The following is a 26931-nucleotide window of genomic DNA, read 5'->3' as shown; positions in this document are numbered from 1 at the left end:
CTTAAAGTAAATAAAAATGACAAAGCTTTTTCCTTTACAAATATATTAAATCTTAGAAAAAAATATTTAAATAATTTGATTATAAGTAGGATTATTTTCTCCATTTTATAAAAATCTGCTTAGATTTTTTATAATTTATTTTCTTCTATTTAATTATTTAACAATCAATTTTATTTTTGAAGTACATTGTCAGTTTATTAGTTTTAAATCAAAATTGCATTTGTGGTTATATTCATTCCAATTAATATTTTTTTTTATTATTATTGTACTTTATTATAAAATGGTTATTATAATTTTTTTTATATTTAATATTTTTATTAAAGTCATTCTCATGGGCTTGTGATTTTGGATCACAATTGCAATTGTGATTCTTATGACCATTGATCAGGAATCTCAGTAACACGTCATAATAATCGTTCTAGTTGGAATGGTGCGCCTTCAAAAACACCCATGCTCAATGGTATTACAATAAATAGTCATATTCTAGTGGAAAAGGTGGGGGTCACGCCTCGCTCCTGGACTGCAGAGCCCCGTGTAGCAGCCACTCGCGTCCGCCGGGCTGTTGGCATCGCTCCAGAAGCTTCTCTAGCCGCTTAGCCTGCTCCGGCAACTGTTTCTCCTGGAGAATCCCGGATATTTCCTGCAAAAGGGCGTGCCGCATTAAATTCGGCTCATCTTCGGCAATGTGACGCTTTACGCAGGCCACTAGCTCCTCCAGGTGCTCGTCCACGGCACCGGGAAAGAGATGCTCCATGGCGGCGGCCAGGTTGAACAGGTACTCGCGATTAGGGCCACTGGGCCCCGCCGAGCTGAAGATTTGCTTAGCAATGCAGGGCACTTGCCACACATCCCCGGCATAGGAGTCGTTCGCTTGTGTGGCCACGTACATGATCACCTGGATGGGCTCTTCGCCGCTAGCGGTGGTATTTGGGTATCCATGGAACTCCAAGCTGCACCTTTCGTAGCCATTCTTTTCTCGGTAATCCAGATGATCCAGCACGGCTCCCTTCTGGTTCGCAGCAATGCGATATGCCACGCCGTAGACGCGGTCCTGGCCGGGATCACCCGGCAGCAGAGTGACCACGCGACCAGGACGCTCGGGAATCCCACGGTGATCGATGCTGTGCTGGTAAAAGCGACGCTTGTAGCCCCAAACAAAGCCGCGCCGACGGTTTATATAGGGAAAATCGGCCTTCCACACCAATGAGCCGTAACCAAAGATCCAGACATCTGCGTCCGTGGCCGCCGGCGGCTCCAATTGATTACTGGCCTCCGAATCGAAACTCCGTAGCATGGAAAAACCTTCCGGCTTTTCCTGCCCATTGGTCTTACATCCGTTTTCCTTGGCCGCCACAAGGACATCTGCGAAGATCTCACTGTAAATGTCGCTTGGCAGCTGCTCCGATCCCGAGCCGCTGCCTTTCAGTCCCTGTAGATAGCCCAACATCAGCTACGGCGCTCCGTTTGCCAAATAATTGTTAAAAATTATTAATTTGGCAGCTTGGCAGTCTATCGATAAAGACGAAACAGCACCAAAGTTATCGCTGTCAGCTGTTACAGAGCTTACAGGGTTACCAGAGTATTTCGAAACGTACGTTGAACAAAAAAGGTTAATGATTTTATTCACGTTTAATTCGTGATTACATTAAAAATGGAGAAAAATATGTAATTCGTGTCTAGCTATCAGTTAATTTGTATAAACCTGAAACTATTAGACTCAGCTTACTTATATTTAAAAGACAGTTAACCTGACAGCCCAGCACTCTGTTAACCGAACAGCTGTGCGTCGCTGTCTCCATCCCGCTCGCACCTTCAGCGCTGCCACAGCAACAACAACGAATACGTAAACAATCCGATTTTAATCGGGATTACCTGAGAAATAACACCCCGGAAACCCAACAAACCCCCACCAAAATGTCCGGCAAGGACGATCGATCCAAGGAGTGAGTGCAACGTAACAGCAGTCGGCTGACCGACCTTTCAAATCGCACTTTGTTTCGTTTTGCAGTAAGCGTAGGAACATGAAGCAGTACAATCATCACCACAAAAAGGATCAAGGACGATCCACCACATCATCAGGATCTCCGCCGCCTACCTCTCGTCGCAGCATGGTGGATGTGGCCGACTCCAGCGATGAGCCAAGGTTTCCCAGGCGCGGTAATTGGCAATCCGGTGGATCAGGTCGCTCCCTGTTGGCACCGCAAAGGAACAGGGACCTGCTGGACACCCTGCCCAGTGACACCGATGAAGTGGAGCAGATTGGCCTGGACGGGGCTCCCATTGATGAGAATGCCCGTGCCCAGCTGCGGGCAGGTGACTTCCAGCAGTTGGCCCAGTTTCCCAGTCTCGGTGGCGGTCACTTCACCTTCGGTTCGGAACGCGAGTGGGCCAACGTGGCCGAGGGGCAAACGAAGCTGCACACCAAGGCGGCCAGTGGCTACTTCACCCTGAACTTGACACGCCTGAATGCGGGTCTGCAAACGATTCCGTTTTACAAGCGAATGGATTATCCTGCTGGGATGTTCACCCGGGCGCAGATCGTCGCCCAGGAGGAGGCTGCCGAACGGGCCGAGGTTGTTTACCAGCAGCGCATCCTAAAGGACTCCAACGGGGGTTCCCAATCGCGAGCGGCCTCAGCTAAATCCAATAAGGAGGCGGCAGCTCCTGCAGCGCCGGAGAAACCAGCCGCTGCCCCAGCCGAACCTGATGAGCTCGACGAGCTCCTGGCCATGACCAATACGCAACTGGACATTGGTACAGGCGGTATAGGACCCATCACAATGCCCATGCCCATGGTGCAACCGGCAACGCCTTCCTCGGCAGCCAGCAAGAACGAAGTGGAGCAGTGGCTTGATTCTGTTTTGGATGAGTAAGTCACCAGGATTTATTGTTAGACACAGGAGAAAAGGGATTCGATGTTAGAGCACTTCCTGGATTGATTCCAAAGCATTTTTAACTAGCTACGCTTACACAAGCTACTAAATAAATAAGTGCTTGTCCTTAAAGAGTAATAATTGACTTGAAATAAGTGTGTTCCAAGTAACTTTACATCAAATGCTAGAGCTTTTTTATTTTATACAATAAATCACTAAAGCTTAACTTTAAAGCAAGTTACATGTGTTTCATAAAAGAGGAAAGCTGAAAAATATTAAATATAACACATTAAAACCATAAGGAAATGTTGTGAAACGTTCTTGTCTTCTTTTTATTTTTTTAGTATTTTGGGAAAACTGTGAAAATCTTTTTTATTGCTAATTTCCACAAATGTTGCTTTGCTATTTGGAGATATGGCCGTTATTTTCCTGGTAGCACTTGACTAAGTGGCCATGCAGGAGCTGCATAAGCTCGCAAATGGCCTCCAGAAGCACGAGCTGCTCCCCCAGGTGTCCCAAATCACCACTCTCAACCATGTTGGGACGCATTTCCTCGACGATGGCGATTAGCCAGCGAACCAAAATGGCCGAGTCCTCCTTGGATAGTTGCATCAATTCCTCCGGCACACCGGTCTCCTGGCAAAGTTTCTGGCCATGGCCACCCAGGGGTCCGACCACCAAAAGACTGGATACCAAACGGACCACTAGATGCAGAGCATGCAGATAGGATTGCAGATAAGTCCGGGGATTCACCACCGCGACGGCAAGGATCAGTGTTCCAGGTGCACGCAATCGGTGCGAGTCCAGGCCCAAATCCGCGAGCCGATCCAACATGGCCCAAAGCAGGCAGTTCCCAACCACGCGGGCCATTGTGCTCAGCGGACTGGCCGCTCGGCAGCACAGGATTAGGTTGAGCATTATGCCAGAATCGTTGGCATCTAGAAGTCCCAGGATATGCACGCATAATTGATGGACCTGTTTGAGGATCAAAAATGGTTTTTTGGTTTTACTTAGACAGAATTTTTGATTAATTCCATTCTATTTCAGTTGAAAATTTTCTACAATTAAAAAAAACGGTTTTGAATTTTGCAAAAATCAAATGTATTACGTATACGTATTTTCAGAACGTTCCTATGGCAGGAACAAACCGAAATACGTATACGTAATATATAAACGCATAGAAATAGAAATGTCTGGTAGTTTTTTTCAAATAATACATATTTCTTATAGCTGGAAGAAAACAACAGTTCTCACTTTAAAACTACAATTTCTAAACAAGTGATTGTTATATTGGGCACCTACATGGGTTTCCTCGGTGCAGGCTAGGTAATCGAAGCACCTCTGCAGGAAGAGAGTCCTCTTGACCTGGGTGCCCGCCATATCATCGTGGTGGAGTAAAAAGACCATCATGCCGGTCACATAAACCGGTGCCAGTTGCTCCGCTCCGAATTCGATTGCTTCCTGCTCAACCAGTTCATCGAATCCTGCAATAATCTGAGGGAAAATGTAATGTCAAGACTCCTTAACTTTCTCACCTCCAGAACATTGTTGGTTCCATAGATAAAATAGCATTGATCGCGAATGACGGAGTGTCCCAAAGTCTGACGCAGTTCCTCCAAACTGAAGCCCTGGGGTCGCACCATATGGCTCATGGGCGATTCCTGCAACGGTTCCGGGCACCAACTGAAAAATGGAGTATTACTTGGAATTACAGGAAGAACGCGCCTTCAAGGAGTCCCTTTCCCTCCCCTGCAAATTAGTGACTGAAAGATGTGTGCAAATGGCCAACGCTATTTTAATGAGCTCCCCAACATTTTGACATGTTTGCAACCTCACTTGGCTTTCGACTGAGCAAGACAAATACAGTGAAACCAAGAAAAGGTAAGTTTCAGATTTTTTTTAGCAAAAGACAAAATAATTAGTTATTGGTTTGTTTCTGGATTCTTTTTTTTGAAATACTTTTACAGATTTTAAAGGATTAATTCAAATAGTTTTTAAAGGAACTGATTAATTGTTAAATGTATTTTAAAAAATTATGACACTTTTTAAACTTTTTTATTTAATTGGCCAATGCAATTTAAATTTGAAAAACAGGAAAAATCTAAAACAATAATTCATTTTATTGGGTTTCAAATTATTAAATTATTTTATAACAAAGAACAAATGCCATTTACATATGTTTGTGGCTTATGTCTGGTGTAGTCTGAAAAAAATATATTGAAAAATTCTTTGTATGTTTGTAGGTGTTACATATAAATACAATATTAATCTTATAAGGAAGTAAGTAAAAACCTATATAATTGCAGTTGCTAACGGATCTTTACTGTAGCTGTGTGGCTGCCTGCTTGCATTTGTGTGTGTACATTTGTGCTTGTCCTTGCGCTGCTTTCGAAAAGGCTGACAAAATGCAAATGCACGCGCGATGTGCGCATTTTAGCATAAAAGTCACCTGGCCTCCGTTTCCGCCTCCTTTTCCTTATTTTCCGCCTGCCACGCCCACTGCCGCTTGACGTTCCTCGCGTACTTGGGGAAATATCTGCTCATTATGCATTCATATTTCATATTTCGCAATTACTTGCACACACACACACAAAGGAACGGGCGGTAAAAAGCGCAAAAGGCGCAAAAGAGATGGCCATAACAGCAGCAAACCGTTAAGTTGCTGTCAACGTTGTATGTATGTATGTGTCTGTATCCTTCTCGTTTGCTTGCCTTCAGCTTTTCTTTCTTTTTTCCATTTTTTATCGACTCTTTTTTGCTCCCTATTTATTTTTTTGGACCATATTTTGCACAGATTCCCATTGAAATTTCCATATTCACATTTTAATTATGCGTTGGCATGAAAAGATTAACAACTTTTTCAGCCAAGATATTGTGCATGTTGGTGCTGCCTTTTTGTGCGTTTTATGCTTTTCATTTTGCTTTTAATTATGCATATGTATTTGTTTATTAAAACGCAGTGGCAAGAGGTAGCCAACATAACCTTTTTTTCTAGAGGTTATAACTGATGGCCAATATAACCTCACCTTAGGTAAAATAAAGATTTTATCCGCTTGCTAAAAAGAGAGATTATGTTGGCAAGCCACTTATGCAAATCAACTTCAGCTATTGATACCAATCCAGAATTAACCCACAAATCTGCTGCGACAAGTGCAAAAACCCGAATTCCCCTTTGGCACTTCAATTAGACGCGATAAAAGCGTCTAATTAACAAGGGTGGCAAGATAAAGGGAAAACATGGTCCAGCCCAATTACAGTTAAACATCCCTAAGTGAAATAAATCTTTATTACAGTTTCCCATTATATTTCAAATAAACTAGTTCTTAAAAAAATACTCCAAAACTATGAATCTCATAAGTATATTCTTATATGTAAAACCAATTTTCAAGATTTGATTATTTGCGATCTCTGAAGAAATCTTTTTCATAAAATAATAATTAGCTAAAGCTAAAGTTTTGTGTTTATGTAAAGATCACTTAAAATTAAATGATTAAAATATAATATTTCACATAAATATATCAATAAATAATAAGAATACTTTTTAAACCCTTGCAGAGGGTATTGCGATCTCTGATACAAATCTTTTTCATAAAATAATAATTTTTAATTAAGTTAAAATCGGAGATCTATATCATATAGTTTCCAAAAAAAAACTCAAAAAATCAAAAAAAATATATATGAACATCGGCTTGCCGAAGTTTGCTTACATTCTTGTGTGTTACCATCTTATGAATGTAAAATTGTAAATGATATTGTAAAATGGAAATTTTGACCAACAAGACTACATTCAGTTTAACTGTAGATTTCCGAACCAATCGTATTAGGGATGTACAACTGTGGTAATAAATACTAACAATCATATCGGGTTCACTTCGATGGCGATGATAATAATCATAGCCCATGATGATGATGACAAGTGCCGAGCAGCTACCCTTTAATTTATGGGGTGGATCGACCTGATGAGACCCTTGTGTGCGGTGTTTGTAGCCGTTCTGTGCATTTTACGCCTAATTTAAGGCAAATTGTTGACATGAATATGTACACGAAGCCCACCCCCTTTTCAGTCAACACTTTTCCAGACCCCCCCCCCCAACCCAACTTATTTTCCATTTTTTCGGGTTTTGTGGCCGCGGGGCCTGACAAAAGCCAACAGATTTTCATGTCATTATGCGCTGATTTGTGCCGTTTGAATAGGAATCGGGTTTTGGGTTTTAGATTCAGGCTCGGATTTGAATTCTACCACCACCACCCCCCACCCCTCCATTTAAGGCGGCTTACTTTTTGTTTGCTAATGAAGTTGTTGTTTACACAGACGCCAAGTATGAGGTATGCAAATGATAGCCAGAGTGCAAGTGAAATCAGACCCTATCCACCCACAAATTAAGACAAACTTTTGTCATCTGAGAAATGGCCCCTTTGTGTCGAGACTGGGAAATTGGAGAATCTCTCGATAAGAATTTGAGATGTCTGTGATGATTTAAGGGAATTGATATAATTGATTATTTTATTTAGAACTCGTATAATAACAAATAATATTTGTATACGTTTTAATTCTTGGCACATTCCATTGGATCTAATTTTCTCATTTTTTAAGGGTTCTGATTACACTGCAACTTAAAATTATGAATCAAGTGACAGGTTTGTTTTAAATATAAACGGTTTAAAAATGTAGATTAGTCTTGCATAAGCATTGCTAAGCTCAAACATAGTCTTTCCAAAACTTTAATTCAATCAAACTTTAAATATATAAACACGAGTAGATGCAATTAAAAGTGAAACAAAAGTCAAATGATTATGAATTAACATAATTTTAGATAAATAATTTCCTTGTCTATCAGGAGAGTTTGTATTTGCTTAAATCAAGGCACTCCTCATAAAGCGATGACAATCATAATCTCTTAATTATCTTGCTAAAAAGCACTGAAGATGAGATGCTTGGGAAAACTTAAAGCATTTTTAACGATAAAATGTTTCATAAATGTCTTTGCGCTTATTAATAAATTTTTTTTGGCTAAGAATATGTTCCTAATTAAACTAAAAAGGCACCATGTAAAAGAACTAGATAAAGCATTGCTTAAATACAAATGGGAACCATTTGTTAAGGATGAAGTTCATTGTAAGCATCATAATATATCACAATAACAATTTACTCTTAAAACTGTTAGAAAAAAGATTTCTTGTTCGTTTAATTTTTTACTTAGACTTTTAAATTATGTTAAAATTTATCACATGTAAAATGATCTGAACCTCTGGTGAGTTTTTCAATAGCTTACAACAAGCATGCATTAATCTATTATCTAATTGCACTTATTTTATTCCACTCACTGATCCATTATTCGCTTGTCTAACAGATTGCAACTGATCGGTGAAACCAGGCCCAGACTTTCCCTTGGACTTTGGGCCAGAGCCAACCTGTTTGGCTCGGTTTGGGTTCGGAACAGTGAGCGATCCCATCGCGGGTTCGATGTCCACACAATGGGACACAATGCGGCAATTAGGGATAAAGATGCCAGATAGCGATGTAGATGTGGTTGTGGATGTGGGATAAGGACAAATAAACAAGTGTGGCACGGCCCGCGGCACAAACACAATTTGTGACAATTTTCCAACCGGATAATGACAAACATTTTAATCACAAAATGAAACTGGAGGCTGAAACCACCACCAATGGCAGTGGCAATAGCAGTAGCAGTAGCAGGATAACACACAAATTTTCACACAATATGGCAAACATCTCCGAGCCTCCGAGTCCTTCGTGTCCGCCCCTTCCCCTCAACCGGAAGTCAAGTGTGTCGAGTCCTCTGTGTCCTGCCCATCCACGATGATATAATCGCCCCCCATCACAATCATTATGTCGAGTTGCCGCTGCGGTTGCCCGGATTTCACTCCCCTTTTTTCTGCCCTCCGGCTGGGCCACAGCGGGCAAAAATTTAAATCGAAATTGGTATATAATGCGACGGAGTAACTTTCAGTTCCTCCCCTTTATATATATAAAGTCAAGTGCCTTCGGAGGCAACTTTATCATTTTAAAATACTTATGCGCGGCTTAAAATAATCAAGACAAATTTCTGCAAGTCTTAAAATACAATTTATGCAAGGTTAAGTTAGGTTCATTTATTTATTTTGGTGTTAGAAAATATTTTAAGAAGTAAATCTAGCATTAAAGGTCATATATGTAATAAAAACAGGCCTGGATATAACCATAAAATCTAATAATCCAAAATATTTACTTATGGAAAGTTTTTGTCAAGATTGCCAAGTAACAATAATCGGGTGGTGGCTAAATATTAATTTTAACTAGTTAAAATGTTGTTTATTTTTATATGGATAAATTAAACTTACCTAATTGATTATCTTTCAATAAGAATGAAATGTAACAGCTTTTAATTTTTTAACACTGTGTAAATAACAAAATTTCATATATTTTCGTGTAAAGTGTTTTTCTTATTTTTAGCACTAATGCTATTAAACTATTTTCATCTAATGTAAATTTAAGAATATAATAAATATTTATTTCTTTAACGTTAACGTTTGTTAAAATGAAAAATAAACGTTCGCACAAAGCATTAGGCAAGTAATCTGGCGCAGAAAAGTATAATACATTTTTTTGCATTGGGATCTCCGACATGTGACTTTCGTCCGTTGTTTTTTGGAGCAGCAAATTAGGCAAACTATTTTCATATTTTTCAGCCTGGATGCACGCAAAAGCCAAGAACTAACTTTCCTCCCCTTTTCTCCGCAAGTTCTTTCCTTTTTAATTGCAAAGTTGGCAAATGCCGAGAGCTTAATGCAATTAATAACTCATTAAATAAATACAAATCAAAGTGGATGGCCAGCTCAAAGGGAACGAGGCGGAGAAAGTGGAGCCTTTGTGCTCAAAGGATGGCTGCGTAAAATGTACCAATTAAAAATGCAATTCAGAACTCAATGGCTGCGCAAATGAACCGCATGAATGTGAGAATTTGCGAAAAGATGTGAAAGAGCCAGAAAATGTGAATCTATCTGCTGCAAGTGGCTGCGGCTGAGTGATGGGGGTTAGCTGCATTTTATTCATTAAATTACATTCACATTTCATAGACGATTTCATGAAAGCGTTAACTCGCTTTTTTCGCCATCCCTTTCCATTTCTGTTTCCAGTTGTATTTGTATTTGCATTTCCATTTACATTTTCCATTCTGCCATTTTTCTGTATTTTTTTCCGCTCTTCTTTGGCTTTTCCGTTTGTTTCCGGCGGATCCCGTCAAGTGTCTTTTTAATTAGCGTTCTGTGCCGCTCTGCACCACCACTCGAAAACTACTCTGAACGTTAGATATCCCCCTCCCCGCTCGTCTGTCCCTATATCCTTCTATATCCTCCATGGGCATATCCCTCTGGCCTCCTCTCTCTCGCTCGTTAACTCACTCACCGCAGATTCAATTTGTGGCTAAACATTCCTCCTCCTTTTTGTGTAGCGAGCTAAATGGGCATGAAAATATAACTGTAACTACAGAAGGACCTCTAAAGGGCAAACTGCGATAGCTTACAACCCTTGCCTTTAGATATATGTACAAGTGTATTTTTTTTTGCAAATTTGTTCTGGTCAATTGATTTATTAGATGTATAAGTACCAGTATGTATTGAAGTCATAGCTACAACTAGTTAAAAGTTTAATTCTAAGAGATTCATGTTAATTGTTGCATGTCTTTTGTTGCTTGTCGTTGCTATTGCTCATTGTTTTTTTTATTATTGCTATTATTTTTTGTGCATTGTGGAATGTTTATTTTTGACTATTTATAGTTTAATTTTTTGTAATATTATTTATTTCTAAACGTAGAACCCGTACAATCTTTAAGTATATAGTTTAATAGTTTTATTTTTGAATAGTAAAGCATCTTAACTACTTCGTTATTTGCAAGTAATCCGGCGCTGAAAAGTATAATACATTTTTTTTTTGCATTAGGCGATGTTGACTGTATATGACGTCGCTGCCACGTTCTCAGTCGCCGCCTCTGCCGCCCCAAAGCACTGTTGCCATCCCTTTCTGGCGCACGCCCCCGCTCATGCGCGCTCTGCGCTCCGTTGGCCCGTTATAATTGCAGGCAGAGTTGTTGCTTGTTTTCCGGTTGGCTGCTTTATCCTCATTCCTGCTCTCTCTTTGCCTCTATCTCTCTATCTCTCTCTTACTCTTTGATCCCCATGCAAATAATATATGAATCGAGATCGAGTGGGGGTCTATATACAGATAGATGAGATATCCTGCCAGTGGGTGGCCATATGTCGCGGATTATTTGCTATATAGCGACAAATTGATAACGTTTTGTGCGATTCGCTCAAGTTGATTTTCAAGCATGACTCACAGCTCAGCGATTGCAGATGGGCGAGCGGCATTTAACCGTTACGTTGCGTTATGTTCGTCCTTTCCTTTGTGCAGTAATGAATTCAATGTAGAAATTTTATGCAAATCTGATAGGGATATCTCAGACTGACCAATAGTTTGATTTAATTGACGAATAATTTAAAAACGATTATAAAGTTTCTGTTTACAACAATTTTTTTAATTATTATTAATATTAATTTAAAACAAATAACTTTATTGCAATTGAATTCTTTGCAGTTTTTAAAAAAATACGGTAAACAATAAACAAAGGAGAGCGATATTTTGTAATAAATGTATTCAGTGCCAAATATTTGCAATAAACTATGTTTTAAAATTAATAAATCATAATTTTTTTAAATATATGCAATCACAATATTTTACCCATATCCAATTGAATAAATCAAGTGCCATAATGTATAACTTAAATGTATTTATCCACCCACCCAAGTTAAAACGCCCCAAAACGTGCAATTAAGTTTTTATTCTGGCAAAAAAAATATTTGTTCATAGAGTGCGACGAAAAAAAAGGTTTGGTTGTTATTGTATATTACAGTTAATTCGACTAAGCTTAGTTTATGATTATCGTTTAGTACGTATAATAATAATATCGGGTACATATGGTAAACACGAGCTCATCGCTGCTTTATTTCAATAATTCACCCCGATCGGTTATTGCACAAGAACTGTTATCTTTATACGTATTATGTATTTACATAGGCAACTGGGAGGTGGAGGAGTGGGGGCTGGGATGGTGGGCGTGGCTCCTACATGGGGCATCCGTGGACATAGCCAACGTTCCGGAAAATTGCCGCCGCTGCGGCGGAAGTGAGAAAATTGCACGGATTGCTGGCAGCCGCTGCAGCGGCAGCAGCGGCGCTAAACGAACTGCTCAATCCGCTGGGACAGCAGCCCAATCCGCCCGCTCCGCCCCCGTCTTGCACCACAAAATCCTTTTCCATGGTCGCCTGATGACGCAGCTGTTCCAGGCGCAGTTGGTTCTGACGCTTCCACTTGGTCCTGCAAACGAAAAACACAAATTGATCGATTAGTTGGCGTTTGAAAATTGTTACGATCGGGAAAGGATTATTCCAAAAACTAAGACATAAGTATGTATAAAAAAGATATCGAATTCAATTAACTGTTTCATAATAAATTTGAAACTCTTAGCCTATTTTCATATTCGTTCGAAATCCAATTCTAAAACTAGAAACAAGGCAACACTGCGTATGAGTGATAAAATGTTCATATATGTATCAAATTTAATTAAATGTTTCACAATAAATTGGAAACTCAAAGCCTATTTTCATATTCGTTCGGAATCAAATTCTAAAACTAGAAACAAAGCAACACTGCGTATGAGTGATATGTGTTAACAGCGCATTATCTTTGGTAGGTAGCGTTTAAAGTCTTTTTGAACTGAGTTTTTTGTTATTTTGTAACTCTTTTTATTAATAATACTATTTAGATCACTGCCCCTAACAAGTCAAGAGTGAGAACTACTTTTTTTTAAAATATGTTTAATTATTGAACAATGTTGAAATTTAGCTTACTAGGCACAAAATTTAAATATTTCATTTTGGACTCACCTTCGGTTCTGGTACCAGGTCTTAACCTGCGTCTCCGACAGATTGAGCGTTTCAGCCACGTCGCTGCGATCGGCCACGCTCAGGTATTTCTGGCAGCGGAACTTGCGCTCCAGGTAGGCGAGCTGGGCGTGGGTAAAGGCGGTTCGGCGGCGTCTCGGCTTCCGGCCGCTCTTGCTCAGCTGCAGCTTGTGCTCCGCATAGCCGCCGCCAGCTCCGCCGCCCGATCCTGGCCCACTGGATCCATTGGGATCCCCACCACTTGCTGCCGCTGCCAAGAGACCAGCGGCCACGCCCGCCGCCGCCGCTGCTGCACTCAGTCCGCTGGGGACTCCGCCGCCGCCACCTCCGCCTCCTCCCGATCCGGATCCGGATCCTGGGCCCCGGGTGGCCGATAGGCAGGACTCCACACTAGAGTCGTCGTGGTGGGTGAATCTGCGGTGGTGGTGCGACAGCAGCAGATCCTGCTGGCATCCATGTGCCGTCGAGTCCGGCGTGGATCGGTCCTCGATGTCTATATCCGATTCATCGTTGGAGAGCTCGAGTTCTGAGCATAAAAAAAGAATTTAAAAGATAGTTTAAAACCTGAATATGGAAAATACATTATAACACAAACTTAAAATAGAATCTAGAAATCTGCGTTTTAAACTTGGGATGTATTTTTAGTTTGATTTTTCGTCATTTCTATAATGTTCAAATTTTCAAAAACTGGCTTTCCAGAAAAGTGACCAAAAACCTGCACTTCTAAGCCCATAACTTTTTGTACAGACATCCGATTTCAAAATGGCATGCTTCTAAATGATCGTGGTTTAATTCTCTAAAAAACTGTGTTTTCAGTTTGATTTTTATTTTTGGGTCGATTTTTAGTCATTTCTGCGATGTGAAAACTGGCTTTCCAGAAACGTCACCAAAAAACCCCACTTCTAAGCCCATTACTTTTTGTACAGACATCCGATTTCAAAATGGCATACTTCTAAATGATCGTGTTTTAATTCTCTAAAAAACTGTGTTTTCAGTTTGATTTGTATTTTTTGGTCGATTTTCCGTCATTTCTACGATGTAACCCCTTTCAAAATTTTCGAAAACTGGCTTTCTAGAAAAGTGACCAAAAACCTGCACTTCTAAGCCCATAACTTTTTGTACAGACATCCGATTTCAAAATGGCATGCTTCTAAATGATCGTGGTTTAATTCTCTAAAAAAACTGTGTTTTCAGTTTGATTTGTATTTTTTGGTCGATTTTCCGTCATTTCTACGATGTAACCCCTTTCAAAATTTTCGAAAACTGGCTTTCTAGAAAAGTGACCAAAAACCTGCACTTCTAAGCCCATAACTTTTTGTACAGACATCCGATTTCAAAATGGCATACTTCTAAATGATCGTGGTCTAATTCTCTAAAAAACTGTGTTTTCAGTTTGATTTTTATTTTTTGGTCGATTTTCCGTCATTTTTACGATGTAACCCCTTTCCAAATTTTCGAAAACTGGCTTTCTAGAAAAGTGACCAAAAACCTGCACTTCTAAGCCCATAACTTTTTGTACAGACATCCGATTTCAAAATGGCATGCTTCTAAATGATCGTGGTTTAATTCTCTAAAAAACTGTGTTTTCAGTTTGATTTGTATTTTTGGGTCGAGTTTTCGTCACTTTCAATGATGTTTCCAAATTTTCAAAAAATGGGTTTGCGGAAAAGTGCCATAACTTTTCGTACTGACATCTCAAAAATTTGCAAGGCATCTGCTGGTATATATATAAACTTCGGCTTGCCAACGTTTGCTTCCTCTCTTGTTATCAATTGAAGTACACTGGCGAGAAGGGTGGGAAAATGTAAGTAAATGAGCATATATAAAAATAATTTTTTTTAGCGACTCAATGCCATTGATTGACCACTTGAGAGGGATTTAATGCATTGGAGAGTATTGTTAAGTGGGCGGTAAAGTAAAGACACTAGCATTGAGACACTGTTGCCTGCTTTCAGGCGCAGCGTGGCGTTAATGCTTCCAGTTCGTCCTGTTCTTCTTCCTCTTCTGCAGCGCGTGCAGCCACTTCCGGTCGAGGAGCGACGCGGGAAACTCATTACCGTCCGCATCCGGCAATAGACAACGCTTCGAATAGAATCGGATGGGCGAATCAAGTGGGCGTTGGTCCATTACCATGACAGGACGGCGAATCGGATGAGTTGCAATTTGCAGCAATCAACGTGTTATTTATATCCGCCCCATATATTCTTATCCCGTTCCAGGAACTCGCATTCGCATTCGCAAACGGAAACCCAAACCAAAATAGGACTCCGTATCGGACGCTGCGGGCTGCCTGATTAAATTCACGTGTCGTCGAGCTCTCAATTGTTTCCTATTGGAATTTACAACGTCTGCCTCGTGTTGCACTGAGATAAAGTTAAGTCTACGGTTCTTTTTATCATTTCGTAGGACAATATATATGTACATACATATAATAATACGCCAATAATGCTAAATTCATAAAAAAAAAAAATTCTAAATTTTAATTTTTATATATTTAAAAAGTATTTCGTAGTGAAACCTTTATTGAAGGTCCGGCCACTTCCACCCTATACTAAATATTATTATTTATATTTCCTATTAAAAAAGTATTTTTTAAATATTTAAGTTAGGAATAAAAAAAAATATTGTTGTTATTTTGTATTATTTTGAAACTACATAAATTTTTTTATAATAAAAAAGACAATATATACTATTGCACTGAACCTGGCTATTCCTCAATCAATTAAGTTTCGTACTTGCACCTTTAAAACTTTGCACTATGATTTTTCTCAGTGAAGTTTGCTTAATACAATACTCAAGTCTTTGACAGAACATCATCTTCGATTCTCGATTCTACGAATCTGAGCGGCCGCCGCAGGCGCTCACGTGTGTCCGCTCAGCAAGGATTCTTTTTTGTTTCATACTTTCCGCCCACTTTTCGAGTTCAGTTGGCGGGCGGAAATAATTTGTATATTTGTGTACTTTAACCCCAAATGGGTTTTGACTTCTGATTCTATTTATAGCGATTTGCGCAGACAGGACGGAAGGGTAGATGGTGGATATATGAAAGGTTATTCAATTATGCGTGTGTGTGTGGTTGTGTGGATATCCTGGGGAGCGTCTCGAGTGAGTTCTTTCTTTTTCCTCGAAAAGTCACGTCGTATCAATTTGCGGCACAATTGCCATTTAATAGGCACTTGAACTGTGAGACACACATAAAAAGAACGGAGATAGACGGAGAAATTAAAGGAGAATGTGGGAGAAATGTACTCGCATGTGTCGGCAATTTAGACAGGATTAAGAATAACATATGTCAGTCCTCAAAGCTTAAGCTCGAAATAAGAAAAAAAATCGAAAAACTCTATATTTTAAAAAAAATTTGATTGTTAGCAATTTCATTTCTATAATAATTTGAATCTTATGTAAGAAAATAAATAATGAATTATTTTCAAAATTGATATTGTTTATAATAATATAAATTTAGTTGATTGATTAAAACATTTTTGTTTTAATAGTGGTATTAATTTTTAGAATATTTAAAACATTTTACGGAACGAATTGTAAGTTATAAAATAAAATTTCTTTAATGAATTTAAAGGGCAATTTTGAATTTAATTTTGAGTGTGCACAGTTTGAACCAATTAATGAATGTAATAAATATGTAATAAAAATTAATTTAATGAGTATTAATTCTTAAAAATATAACTTCGCTACATATTACCTCTTTTCTCTCCGCTTGAATTTAAGGAAAAATCTAAACTCGGAAAGCACTTGCAGTAAAAGTTTCACTTTCTTCGTCTAACTGACAGCAATTAGCCTCTAAATAGTTGTAATTGCTGAGCTAAACTTTATTTAATGTCATGCATAATTAGAAGAGAACACATGGCCAAACCATGCAGTTGGCTCAAACCAAAAACAAAGCATAAGTAAGCGGCCACCTGAGGCGATACACTTAGAAAAAAACAATAATAATAAAAGAGGTTAAAAAATGAGGATTTTTTTGCAAACATTTTTTTGATCACATGAGCAGGTTATAAAATATTCGAAGTTTCCTTAACAATACAACATATAAATATAAGTCTATGAGTTTGTTTTAACTCTGAAATTTCAGTGCACTTGTGCGTGGGTGCGAAAGCATTTGTCAATGCTGAGTTTTCAGTTAGAATCTCAGTCCCATTTCCATCCCCCAGTTTTCCCTTTCGGTTTCTGCTCCCCTGGCTAAAAACAATTAAAGTGTTCGTACGTGACAAATTGCTCGAGCGCAGGTTACGAACAAAGCAGTGTCAACAGCAACAAAAATAAAATTAACTGAAAGTCACACACAAAAAAAAGGGATATATTTAAATTTAAATAGTATATATGAATTGAAAAGTAATAAAATAATTGCTGGCAAATTTCAAAGAAAATTTAAAATGGTAAATAGTTATTTTTCACTTCTTTTTACACTGCTTTTGTGTGCAGTATCAATTTTATAATATTTCAAAAATGTTTTATCACAATATGTTATTTTTCTTTTATTTATTATCGAAACTAATTTGCATTTGTATTAAATCTAGACCATGTAAAAAATTATTAATAACAAATATAAATGCTATTGCTTTTTAAATATATATCTAAATATATATCTAGCCTAGATATTAAAGTAAAAACAAACTGTTTTACTTTTGGCGCAAGTAAGCAGTGCACAATTAAATAACTTCCCAAAGCGCTTGTTATTGTTGTTTCAACTCTATTCATCTCGCTCGCCCATTTTTCCCTCTCACTTGCTCCTCCTCCCACCTCCCTTGCTAAAAGTTTTGTTTGCGATAATTGAGCGAAGTGTGAGATTTAAATGCCACAGGCTGTCACCAAAAAAAGGGAGGGGGACTTGGGGGCGGTTGAAGTCGAGAGTGAGCAAGGTAATTTGTCAACGGTTTTAACCAAAAAAACCCCCCGACACCCAACAAAAAACATCAAAGAAGGGGAGAGAAGAACAAAGAGCAGGCTAATTGGCCAACAAAGACGTTTAGTATATACGGAATGTTAGGTTATGTTTGGTGGGACGTCTGATACACTCCGGTTATTAACTACTGAGGTTTCAATCTTTTGGAAACAAAGAATACAGTGTATTTCCTAACCTAGAGACAAGCTATGCTAACATCTTTTACATACATTTTGAGATGATAATGCAAAAGTTTTCTTTTATTTATTCGTACTTTAGTCTAGAATGTTAGAACTGGATATAATATAACTAAGCTTTTAAAGTTCTGATATATTTGTGTCCTGAATTGGAAAATCAACAAAACTATGAAATTTAATACATATTAGTAATTGTATTGAGTAATAATAGGAAAACAAAGCTTAAACAATTTAAATGACTGTTAAAGATCTCTATCCGCTATTACACTTTTTTATTGCCAATTATTAATTTAAAACTTGTTATATCTCGTTACATGTAAAATAACCAAAAATGACTTTTGAAGGATCAGCCTCCCGTATTTTAATAAATCTAAAATCTTGATATCTTTCTTAAATATGTATGTTTAAAATGTATGTTTTAAATTCATAATCTAATGATTAAAATTGTAAACAATATTTCCCTTTAAAACAAACTTGAAAACTGGTCTGGAAACATACCCGAATCCGTTTGTCGTCGATTGATCAAATCGCCCAGGAGATCACGTATCAAAAAAGATTTCGAACTCTGCATTTTAATGCTTTAATACGATTTAAAAACAGTTTTAGGCCAGGTTTTGCTTTATTTGCTGCATTTTAAAAACTTTGCACTTGAAACTCCGTTTAACAATAACAAAAATCGGTAAATTTGTGGGTTTTTTTGTGTAATAATTTTGTATGTTTATTTGAACTATTTTAATTGGATTTCGTTTTTGTCCTTATAACATTTTCCGTCGGAAGTGGTGTACAAATTTAGTGATTATCCATGGACCAGGATCTCTTCAGCTCGTAATCAAATTTTCCAGGACGAAGCACACACACACTTATATATACGGCAGAAGTAAATGCAACTGAACCGCTAAGCGCCGAGTCAAATGAACAACTGAAATGCGAAACGCCGAACGTTTATTAATCCTTTTAGCGAACATCGCCAGGATTCACCCTCGCCACACAGACACACACACATACACCCACACACACATGGAGAAAGGCAAGTGAATTACGCGGATTTGTTGCTGTAAACGGGACAGTTTAGCGCCCACGTCGACGTCGACGTCGGCAGCGGAAAAATGCAAAAAAATATTGCTACAAAAAGGAAACTTTTGCAATGGCCGCTGCCATTTAACCGTTATTTAATCAGTTGCCTTAGACGCAGCACAATCCTGCCATCCCGCTTGCACACAGACTTCCGCTGTTCCGTTAGCCATTTTGTTTACCGTCAGTCGCGAGGAGAGCAGATAGCATCAGCTAGTTATTTCCCTCTTGGCACAGGGTTGCCGCCACGCCATTGGCTGTCATTGGGGTTTTTTGACATCTACCCCTAATGTCCAGGGTAAAAAAAAAGCAACCCTTAATTTTTTCCTTACTCCGTCAGTCGTTCAAAATCTCTGGCAGTGGCTGGTACTACGACCTCTGGATCGGATTAAAGTTGTATGGAAAAAGTTCAAATACTCTCCTGACGAATCGCCGTCGGTAAGTTATAGTCCTGACTAATAGGATGTACTTAGATACCGTTTATACAAAGCCCTTTTTGTATCTGTTAAAGGTCCATTCTTTCAGATATATTCTAACATCCTCAGCCTCCATCAATACAATATAAATCGTTTGTGGTTCTTACACTGCGTTTTAGGTTTTTGTGTTTTTGATTAAAATTAAAAATATTTCGTACAAATGTCAATTTTACTTTGTTGATGACGCACAATTTCGAATTTTCATTATTAGGCTCTTAGCAATTACATATTACCCATTACATTTACCTGAGATTGTAAATAAAACTAAGACTTTTAAGATTATTTTTTTTAATCTAAATTTTCAGTGAATACATGCACCATTAAAATGAATTCAGCAATAGCTACTATAATCTAGGACAAAATATTTTTTAGGCTTTATATATGTTTGCAAATATTTGTAAGTCAATTTACGTGATATCACGTTTGTTCACTCCAGATGTCAGCGCTCACTGGGCTTAACTACAACTAACTCTAATCCTACATAAATGGAAATGCGACTTTCAGTTTTGGGACTCATGGATTAGGTCTAGGGCACTAATAGCTGCTCCCAGGAGATGAATGGAGCCGGTGACGAGCACCTCCAGCTGTCCACCGGGAAATCTACGCCGGACGTCGGTAAAGGCGTCCATTAACGTGTCATATGCCTGACCCTCATCTCTCTGCTGTTCCTTTGCGCAGAGGTCACTCCATGCCTTGGCAATGACCCGAGCCCGCTTCAATTGTATTTCTGCACTAAAGCGCACGGTCACCTGGCTGGGAGCGTTTGGCGTGGAGGTGATCAAATTGGGCACAAAGCAAACCATGTCGAAGGCACAGCTCCGATTCAAAAGTTCCAGCAGTTCTCCAAAACCGGATTCTCCGGTGCGATTAAAGATCAGGATCTTTGGATTCACACTGAAAGAGCAAAATCAAAAATTTACAAAGGTTTGAGTTTATAAATTCCACGAAAAGCTATACCTACTTATAAATATAATAAAAACAAAACAAGAAAGAAAGCAAAATGCGGCAAGCCAAAGTTTATCTACCCTTGCAGCTATTAAAAAAATGCAACATGCTTAATAACATATCGATTTGTATGCATATGTTATTAAAAACAAAGAAGTTTTGTCGATTTTCTGTTAAATTTTTGTTTCGCTTCTAAGACATCTATACGATATAGTTGCATTTAGTATAACAAACCTTGAAAAACATCGGAGCTATGTTCCTATTCATTTTTAGATCTTTCCTATGGCATTTATGATGTAGTCGACCAATTTTTTTGTTTTTACAGACAAGCTTTAGTCGTGTATTAATTGCCTGCACGTTAATTACGATTGCCTGTTAGCTAGTCTAAAACAATATTTTTTGTTTGTTTTAAATAAGTTTTCATTATTTGTGGCGTTCAGTTTGGATTTTGAAAAAATCAGATCAGTTGAATGAGTACATCAGCTTGAATAATTTAAATATTTTATCGACACAAAACTAATCAAATAAAGAAAATGACAAGCAACGAACTGTAAGGTTTATTATCTAAAGGTTTTTTTTTTTAATTTGTATCTTTGCATTTTCTTAAAAATGAATTGGTGTCTTACAAAATCAAATAAAACACCGATATGAGGACCAAAATATTGTACTGTTTTTAAGTTAACAACAAACTTTATGACAATAATATTGGCTATAAGTCCCTGACAAAGCTCAATCCTCAAAGGACCTCTACACACCTGTCTCGCACACTCTTTTCGAACCAGTCCGTGCAGACGGCCATGCTCTCCAGGGTGTGAGCTCCGTCCAAATGGAGCCGCATTCCCTGCCACGCGACCAGCTGACACCGACCTGGCCAGTGGGCGCTGATCAGTCCATGCAGCAACTGCGGATCCATCCTGACCTCGTTGACGGCGTGCTCTTGTCGCAGTGGTTCCCTCGCCTGGGATAGCCAATCTCCGGCCAGCTGAATGGCCAGGGAGCCATTCAATCGAATCACATCGCTGAGGATGTCCCAAACTCCAGCATACGCATCCGATCGAAAGTAGTCCTCCGTGGGCGACACTTCGTAGAGGGTGGCGCCGTGATCCTTTGTCCGCTGGCGAATCACCTGCAGGCACTCCGGTTGACTGACATGGGTGAAGACATGCGATCCCGGCTTGATGACGCCCGCCTTCTGCCAGGCGATCTCCGGCAGCGTGCTGCCCAACAGCTCCGTGTGCTCCAGTCCCAGCGATGTGATGCCCACCGTACGTACATTCCTCACGATATTTGTGCAGTCGTGCTCACCGCCGATGCCCACCTCCAAAATGGCCACATCCACCTTCTCCGCCACGAATACATGAAATGCCATGATGGTCAGGAACTTGAAATAGGCAGGCATGTCGCCATCGTGCTCCCGCTTATCCCACAGTCGGTTGTAGACCTTCCAGAACTGCTCCGTGAACTTATCCTTGGCCAACAGCTGGCCATCGATGCGGATCCGCTCGTTGGTGAACATGATGTGCGGGGAACTGAAGAATCCCGTGCGGACGCCTTGATGGCGCAGCAGAGATTCGGTCAAGGCGCATGTTGATCCCTAAAATGTACAATTTAAAAATTATGTTTACTATTTAATAACTATGCATTGCTATATTCATAGAACTGTAATTCAATATTTGAACAGTCCTAAGATATTAAAAATATATATCTTGTCGCCAACGTAGACATAAATATTTGTAATCGGGGTCATAAAATAAATGGAATTTGAAAATAAGAAAATGATCGAAACATCATAATTTTAAAAAATATATAAATCAGTAATATAAATATAAAAATATTAAACCGAAATTACTTCCAATGGGCCATAAAAATGACTAAAAACCTTTTTGACAATTTTAAGTAAATAAGAAATATATTAAGTGATCCGCAGGTAATATCAATATAATAATTAGTATTGGAGTCTACCAATGAAAATCCATTTAAAGAGTTAAGAGCCAACTTATCAGAATTGGAATCCACTTGGGCAACGATTTTATCTGATTAGCTATCTATGGACGTGTCCTATTAACAGTAGAAAAACGTGCAAATAAAATGTGAGGGAGTCAAAGCTTGATTTATGAGCAATTCGAAACTAGAAATAACTGGAAAGAATTGTTATAACATAAAGCAGCGTACGGCAATTTGGTATTTGATACTCTTTAAACATAAAATTGCAAGCTCATGTCGACAACACGGTATGTACTATCAGTAAGTAGATAATGGGTTTAATCGCAGTTATGTTATGTTTTATCAGCATAAAGTTTACAAATGTCTGATAACAAATTTAAAAATTGCCATATTAACATTTTACAAAATTAATTTGTGGCTATTTCCCCAACACTGAGTATACCCAATTTTTAAGCGAGGGTAGCAAAGACCACAACGGATCCATCAATAACAAAAAATATCAAATTTGAAGCCAAACAAATCTTATCAGCAAGTGAGCGATTAGCGACCTCGTCCAAGAGAGCGAATTTACTGATTGGATGAGAGAGACGTTAGCCTACTGAGAGGGCAATGCGCGGTTGATTAGCCTAATTAGAAACCAGCTGATGTTGGATAACAAGTGGAGCATGAAGGAAAACTCATAAGCTGAAACCAAAAAAAAAGCATAACACAGAAAAAAAACAACACACGAAAACAGGTTAAATATCGTCTGCTGACCTTGCCCTTGGTACCGGCCACATGGATGAAGGACAGCCGCTCGACGGTTTCAAGCGGCAGACCGCTCCGCTCCAGATATTTAACGGTATCCTCCTTAGTATTAACGCGATCACTTTTTATCGAGTTCCTTATAGCAGCATCGTTTGACTGCAGGGAGTTTAGCCGCTTTATGGCCTCCTGGAAATAGTTAGAAAGCGAGATTTAAAAACTATCTTTACAGACAAGAAACAAATGCATATTTGTGACGATTTGGATAGGTTTTTGTTAAAAATCCTAGTACTCAGATCAACGAAAAACATACCCGAAAATTACATAGCATTGCCAGCCTCCTGAAATAAACTCTGGGTGAACTTTCGTAATCTTTTGAAGTGTCTGTTGTGTTTCTTGGTATATTGATATTGACATTGATATAATTATGCATTGCTCAAAATTAAAGGAGACACTGATACAGTATCCCATAGATAAACTTAGCAGAAACGTAAAAAATGGCGCCCGAGCAGGGACTTTAAATAACTTGTGAATTAATAATAATGGACGAAAAATCGTTGGGAAGAACTTTATCCAGCTATTCAAATTGTTATTGGTAAATTAAAAAAACCAACCGTTAAATGTAAATTTGATTGCTTTTGGTTTTTTTTTGAACACAAGCAGAATCGTTTTGCCAAGGTACTTGAGAATATCCTTTAAGTTTTTCTGCTGGCTATATTGTTTTTCGTTAATTGTTCACAAAGCTTTTGAACTACCAAGTGAGGTATATTAAGGATATTTGATTCGAAGATGGATTGTCTTTGTTTTGTATATTAATTTGCGGCCTAATAACTGTGTTATAATTGTAATTCATTAAGACTCACCTCAAAGGCTTCATTCTCAGCTTGGTTGTTGTTGTTTCTGATGTTGTTTCCATTACTCGTACTATGATTTCCATTAATACTCTTTGAAAGAGGATTAAAGACGAGCTCGGCCAGGCTGGGACCTGATCCGGAGAACTGCACCGCCTGCTGCTCCGTGGGCGCAACCAATCGTAATCGGTCCATGCATCGGGTGCTTACTGCACTGAGGGTGTCCACTGTACTGGAGGTGCTCAAGAAGTTTGAGGCTGCCACTGGCGCTGACGATCTGGACTTGCGAACGGGACGAACTAAGCGGCCCATCAGTCGAGCAGCCATATTTATAAAACCGGACCGAAACCGTCGTTCGGCTCTCCGGCCGCGACTCTCGTAGTTCCCTTAATCACAGGTGGCGGTACCTGGTAACAAAAACGGCGGCCCAAAAATTTGGGTAAATAAAAGACTCCAATTACCGAATAAACAACGAGCAGACAGTCGTATATTCTAAAAACACGTGTAGGTAGCCTGTAAATTCTAAACCAGATCTAATAAACCGATAAGACGTTATCAGCGCACATGGTTATAAGTAAAAAAAATATTTCAATTCAAAATATGCGCCATATGGCGGATATTGATTGTGATTTGTAGATAAACATGTTCGATAACAAGTCTATCGCCGCACACAAGTGCACGGGCACCCACAAACACTACTGCAGCAGTGTCAATAAACAAAGCTACTATTTTGATTTCCTCAGCAATTCCTGAGCAATTGCAATAAACAAACAGAACTTTCAATGGTGTCTGGAAATCTTTGCACTCACTGGCAAGCCAAGCTATTTGTTTAGGTTTAAGTAACACTAACGATCACGGTGAAATATTTTGTTTCATTTCCAGCAGAATTTATTTTGCAATGCAAATAAAATCAACGTAACCGCCAAACACAGACTAGTACAACAACAAGGTAACTACACAACATGTGCGCGGCGAACAGCTGTTTTAGCGGCAAAGCTGGGTAGTTGGCTATTTGCAAGCCAAATATGGCTAGATCTTACTTCTACTACAAACGAGTAATGTATTTTTGGTGTCCTATTGACTATTAACCATTATGACCGTATTTAAGTTATACATTACTATTTGAATATACATTAGTGCTTATTAAAAACAGTTGTATTATTGCTTTTAAATATTTATGTTTGTAAACCATTAATTTAGCTATTTATTAAGCTATTTTCGGAATGTTAATTTTTAGCTTGGCTCTGTCAATTAGCAGTTGGCCAACACTCTTCCAATGTAAACAGTGGCAACACGCGGACTCAATTCGGTTTAAATTAAAATGAATAGATGATGGCCGCGGAAACAACCGCTAAATCCAGGTAATGCCCGACACCCAGCTAAAAAATAAAGTTACATTTAATGTACCATTAATTCTTCAGCACCATGCGCCTGGGAATGTGCGAGGTGTGCGCCGCGAAGGAAGCCCGCTACGCCTGTCCCAAATGCGAGGTGAAGACCTGCAGCCTGCCCTGCGTCCAGATCCACAAGAAGGAACTATCCTGCGATGGACAGCGGGATCGCACCAAATTCGTGCCCCTCAGCGAGATGACGGCCCGGGAATTCATGAGCGACTACTGCTTCCTGGAGGAGTGCACCCGCTATGCGGAGAATCGGAAATCCGATCAGTGCAAGCGTTTCACCCACGACCAGAGGAATCTCCCGGTGGCGCAGCATCGGATGCAGACTGCGGCCAAGAAACGAAATATCCAACTGCGCCTGCAATTGGCGAATTTCAGCAGACACAAGGAGAACACCACATATCTGAACTGGAAGCTGGGACGTTTCTACTGGCGCGTGGAGTGGCTATTTGCCAACATTCCCATCGAGGCTAATTCTGGGGATGTGGCCCGGTTTGTGGACGCCCGCTGTGATGAGCAGGTTGTCCTGTCGGATCTGATTCTCAAGTACATCGATCTGCAGCAGGAGACGGCGCGCGATCATCGCAAGCTGCTGGCTAACCATCAAACGGCTGGTATTGGCCAGCTGAGTTTTTGGCTGAGAGCAGAGGGCGTGCGACGCAGCTCCACGAGGTGTTATCCCCTGGAGGCGGCCAAAACGCTGGCCGACAACCTATCGGGCAAAACCATCGTGGAGTTCCCCACGATCTTCGTTACCTACGAACCTAAACCACCGGGAGGACATGAAGCCGTTGACAGCGGTGAAGAACTGGAGGAGGAGCCGCCTGAAAGCAAACCAGGCAAGTCAGTCAAAGCATCCTCCATTGCAGAGGATCTAGATGAACCACATGATGTCTACCATGAGCTGGCTGCCGCCTTTGCTGGTGATGATGTCAGTGAACCTGAAGACGACGAGGAATTCGAGGCACTTTACAGAGAACACGTGGAATTGTAGAAAAATCTAAACAAAGCCTTTACTCGAAAGGAAGAAACAAAGGTAGATGCATTTGGAAGACAAAAGCAAAAAAAACCTTGGGCTACGGGGCAATAAGCCTGCCCAGAATTGGTCAGCGCCAAACAAGTTGAACCAAATACGCTGAAAGGCCATTATGCCACCCACAACCACTGTTGATTATGGAAATAAAACTATTTGATTGTATATTTTTACATAAATGTATTTTCTCGTACGCATTTGATTTAGTTTTTATTTTAGGCTAGTTAAACATTAAGAATTCATACCACACTTCGTTTCGATCTAGTTCCGTCATTGTCAACATCATCATATTACCAATCAATCATAATCTTCATAATATATATGTATAATAAAGAAGTTTGAAAAATCCAGTTACAGAGCTTGGGTTAATCGTAATTTGTGTACACTTTTTGAGTACAAAGTTTGTGGTCAATACACAGCAGTTTGTTTGTCCCTACTTGGAGGATCTCTTGTTTAATTTTGATATACCAATTAGCATTTCGATTTGTACATAATACATATGTGTGCCAGTATATTCCTATATAATTTCATTATTTT

General features: G+C 39.3%; 6 protein-coding genes across 7 annotated transcripts; 2 read left to right on the top strand and 4 right to left on the bottom strand.

Moving 5' to 3' along the window:
- Nucleotides 1-264: 264 nt before the first annotated feature.
- Nucleotides 265-1536, bottom strand: LOC108049928 (putative glutathione-specific gamma-glutamylcyclotransferase 2). The gene has a single exon (XM_017131331.2). It carries the CDS (start codon nt 1445-1447, stop codon nt 503-505), a length of 945 nt encoding a protein of 314 aa, XP_016986820.1. The 5' UTR covers nt 1448-1536; the 3' UTR covers nt 265-502.
- Nucleotides 1537-1592: 56 nt separating this feature from the next.
- Nucleotides 1593-3189, top strand: LOC108049929. Its single transcript, XM_017131333.2, has 2 exons — nt 1593-1943; nt 2009-3189. The coding sequence occupies exons 1-2, from the start codon at nt 1915-1917 to the stop codon at nt 2871-2873; spliced, it is 894 nt and encodes a 297-aa protein (XP_016986822.1). The 5' UTR covers nt 1593-1914; the 3' UTR covers nt 2874-3189.
- Nucleotides 3180-5417, bottom strand: LOC108049930. Its single transcript, XM_044460837.1, has 4 exons — nt 5323-5417; nt 4409-4556; nt 4176-4367; nt 3180-3848 (listed from the first exon to the last, which is right to left on the bottom strand). Exons 1-4 carry the CDS (start codon nt 5415-5417, stop codon nt 3276-3278), a joined length of 1008 nt encoding a protein of 335 aa, XP_044316772.1. The 3' UTR covers nt 3180-3275.
- Nucleotides 5418-11993: 6576 nt separating this feature from the next.
- On the bottom strand, nt 11994-18501 carry LOC108049840 (homeobox protein B-H1). The gene is made up of 3 exons (XM_017131174.1): nt 18429-18501; nt 12816-13359; nt 11994-12246 (listed from the first exon to the last, which is right to left on the bottom strand). The coding sequence occupies exons 1-3, from the start codon at nt 18499-18501 to the stop codon at nt 11994-11996; spliced, it is 870 nt and encodes a 289-aa protein (XP_016986663.1).
- Nucleotides 18502-19707: 1206 nt separating this feature from the next.
- LOC108049909 (folylpolyglutamate synthase, mitochondrial) lies at nt 19708-24898 on the bottom strand. 2 transcript variants are annotated; one of them, XM_017131308.2, is made up of 5 exons: nt 24812-24898; nt 23974-24368; nt 23123-23299; nt 21178-22016; nt 19708-20371 (listed from the first exon to the last, which is right to left on the bottom strand). In XM_017131308.2, the coding sequence occupies exons 2-5, from the start codon at nt 24286-24288 to the stop codon at nt 19978-19980; spliced, it is 1725 nt and encodes a 574-aa protein (XP_016986797.1). In that variant the 5' UTR covers nt 24289-24368; nt 24812-24898; the 3' UTR covers nt 19708-19977. The 2 variants fall into 2 exon arrangements, with proteins under 2 accessions (XP_016986797.1, XP_016986796.1); XM_017131307.2 differs by having other exon boundaries at nt 19709-20371; nt 24771-24884.
- LOC108049910 (box C/D snoRNA protein 1) lies at nt 24819-26769 on the top strand. The gene is made up of 3 exons (XM_017131309.1): nt 24819-24910; nt 25199-25322; nt 25383-26769. The coding sequence occupies exons 2-3, from the start codon at nt 25291-25293 to the stop codon at nt 26353-26355; spliced, it is 1005 nt and encodes a 334-aa protein (XP_016986798.1). The 5' UTR covers nt 24819-24910; nt 25199-25290; the 3' UTR covers nt 26356-26769.
- The last annotated feature ends 162 nt before the right edge of the window (nt 26770-26931 follow it).

This window comes from Drosophila rhopaloa, unplaced genomic scaffold (assembly GCF_018152115.1).
Source record: "Drosophila rhopaloa isolate 14029-0021.01 unplaced genomic scaffold, ASM1815211v1 contig_3, whole genome shotgun sequence".
NCBI classification, from domain to species: domain Eukaryota; kingdom Metazoa; phylum Arthropoda; class Insecta; order Diptera; family Drosophilidae; genus Drosophila; species Drosophila rhopaloa.
This window is presented reverse-complemented; position numbering and strand designations above follow the sequence as displayed.

Excerpts from the sequence above, each read along its gene's own strand:
- LOC108049910 (XM_017131309.1), top strand. The coding sequence starts at position 25,291 with ATGATGGCCGCGGAAACAACCGCTAAATCCAG. Across the intron at positions 25,323-25,382 it reads GAAACAACCGCTAAATCCAG|CACCATGCGCCTGGGAATGT; the intron begins GTAATGCCCGAC and ends TTAATTCTTCAG.
- LOC108049909 (XM_017131308.2), bottom strand. The coding sequence starts at position 24,288 with ATGGCTGCTCGACTGATGGGCCGCTTAGTTCGTCCCGTTCGCAAGTCC. Across the intron at positions 23,300-23,973 it reads CTGAGAATGAAGCCTTTGAG|GAGGCCATAAAGCGGCTAAA; the intron begins GTGAGTCTTAAT and ends AACTATTTCCAG. Across the intron at positions 22,017-23,122 it reads TGGCCGGTACCAAGGGCAAG|GGATCAACATGCGCCTTGAC; the intron begins GTCAGCAGACGA and ends TGTACATTTTAG.
- LOC108049840 (XM_017131174.1), bottom strand. The coding sequence starts at position 18,501 with ATGCAGAGTTCGAAATCTTTTTTGATACGTGATCTCCTGGGCGATTTG. Across the intron at positions 13,360-18,428 it reads TCGACGACAAACGGATTCGG|AACTCGAGCTCTCCAACGAT; the intron begins GTATGTTTCCAG and ends TTTTATGCTCAG. Across the intron at positions 12,247-12,815 it reads ACCTGGTACCAGAACCGAAG|GACCAAGTGGAAGCGTCAGA; the intron begins GTGAGTCCAAAA and ends TTTCGTTTGCAG.
- LOC108049928 (XM_017131331.2), bottom strand. The coding sequence starts at position 1,447 with ATGTTGGGCTATCTACAGGGACTGAAAGGCAGCGGCTCGGGATCGGAG.
- LOC108049929 (XM_017131333.2), top strand. The coding sequence starts at position 1,915 with ATGTCCGGCAAGGACGATCGATCCAAGGA. Across the intron at positions 1,944-2,008 it reads AAGGACGATCGATCCAAGGA|TAAGCGTAGGAACATGAAGC; the intron begins GTGAGTGCAACG and ends TTCGTTTTGCAG.
- LOC108049930 (XM_044460837.1), bottom strand. The coding sequence starts at position 5,417 with ATGAGCAGATATTTCCCCAAGTACGCGAGGAACGTCAAGCGGCAGTGG. Across the intron at positions 4,557-5,322 it reads GAGGCGGAAACGGAGGCCAG|TTGGTGCCCGGAACCGTTGC; the intron begins GTGACTTTTATG and ends TCCATTTTTCAG. Across the intron at positions 4,368-4,408 it reads GAACCAACAATGTTCTGGAG|ATTATTGCAGGATTCGATGA; the intron begins GTGAGAAAGTTA and ends ATTTTCCCTCAG.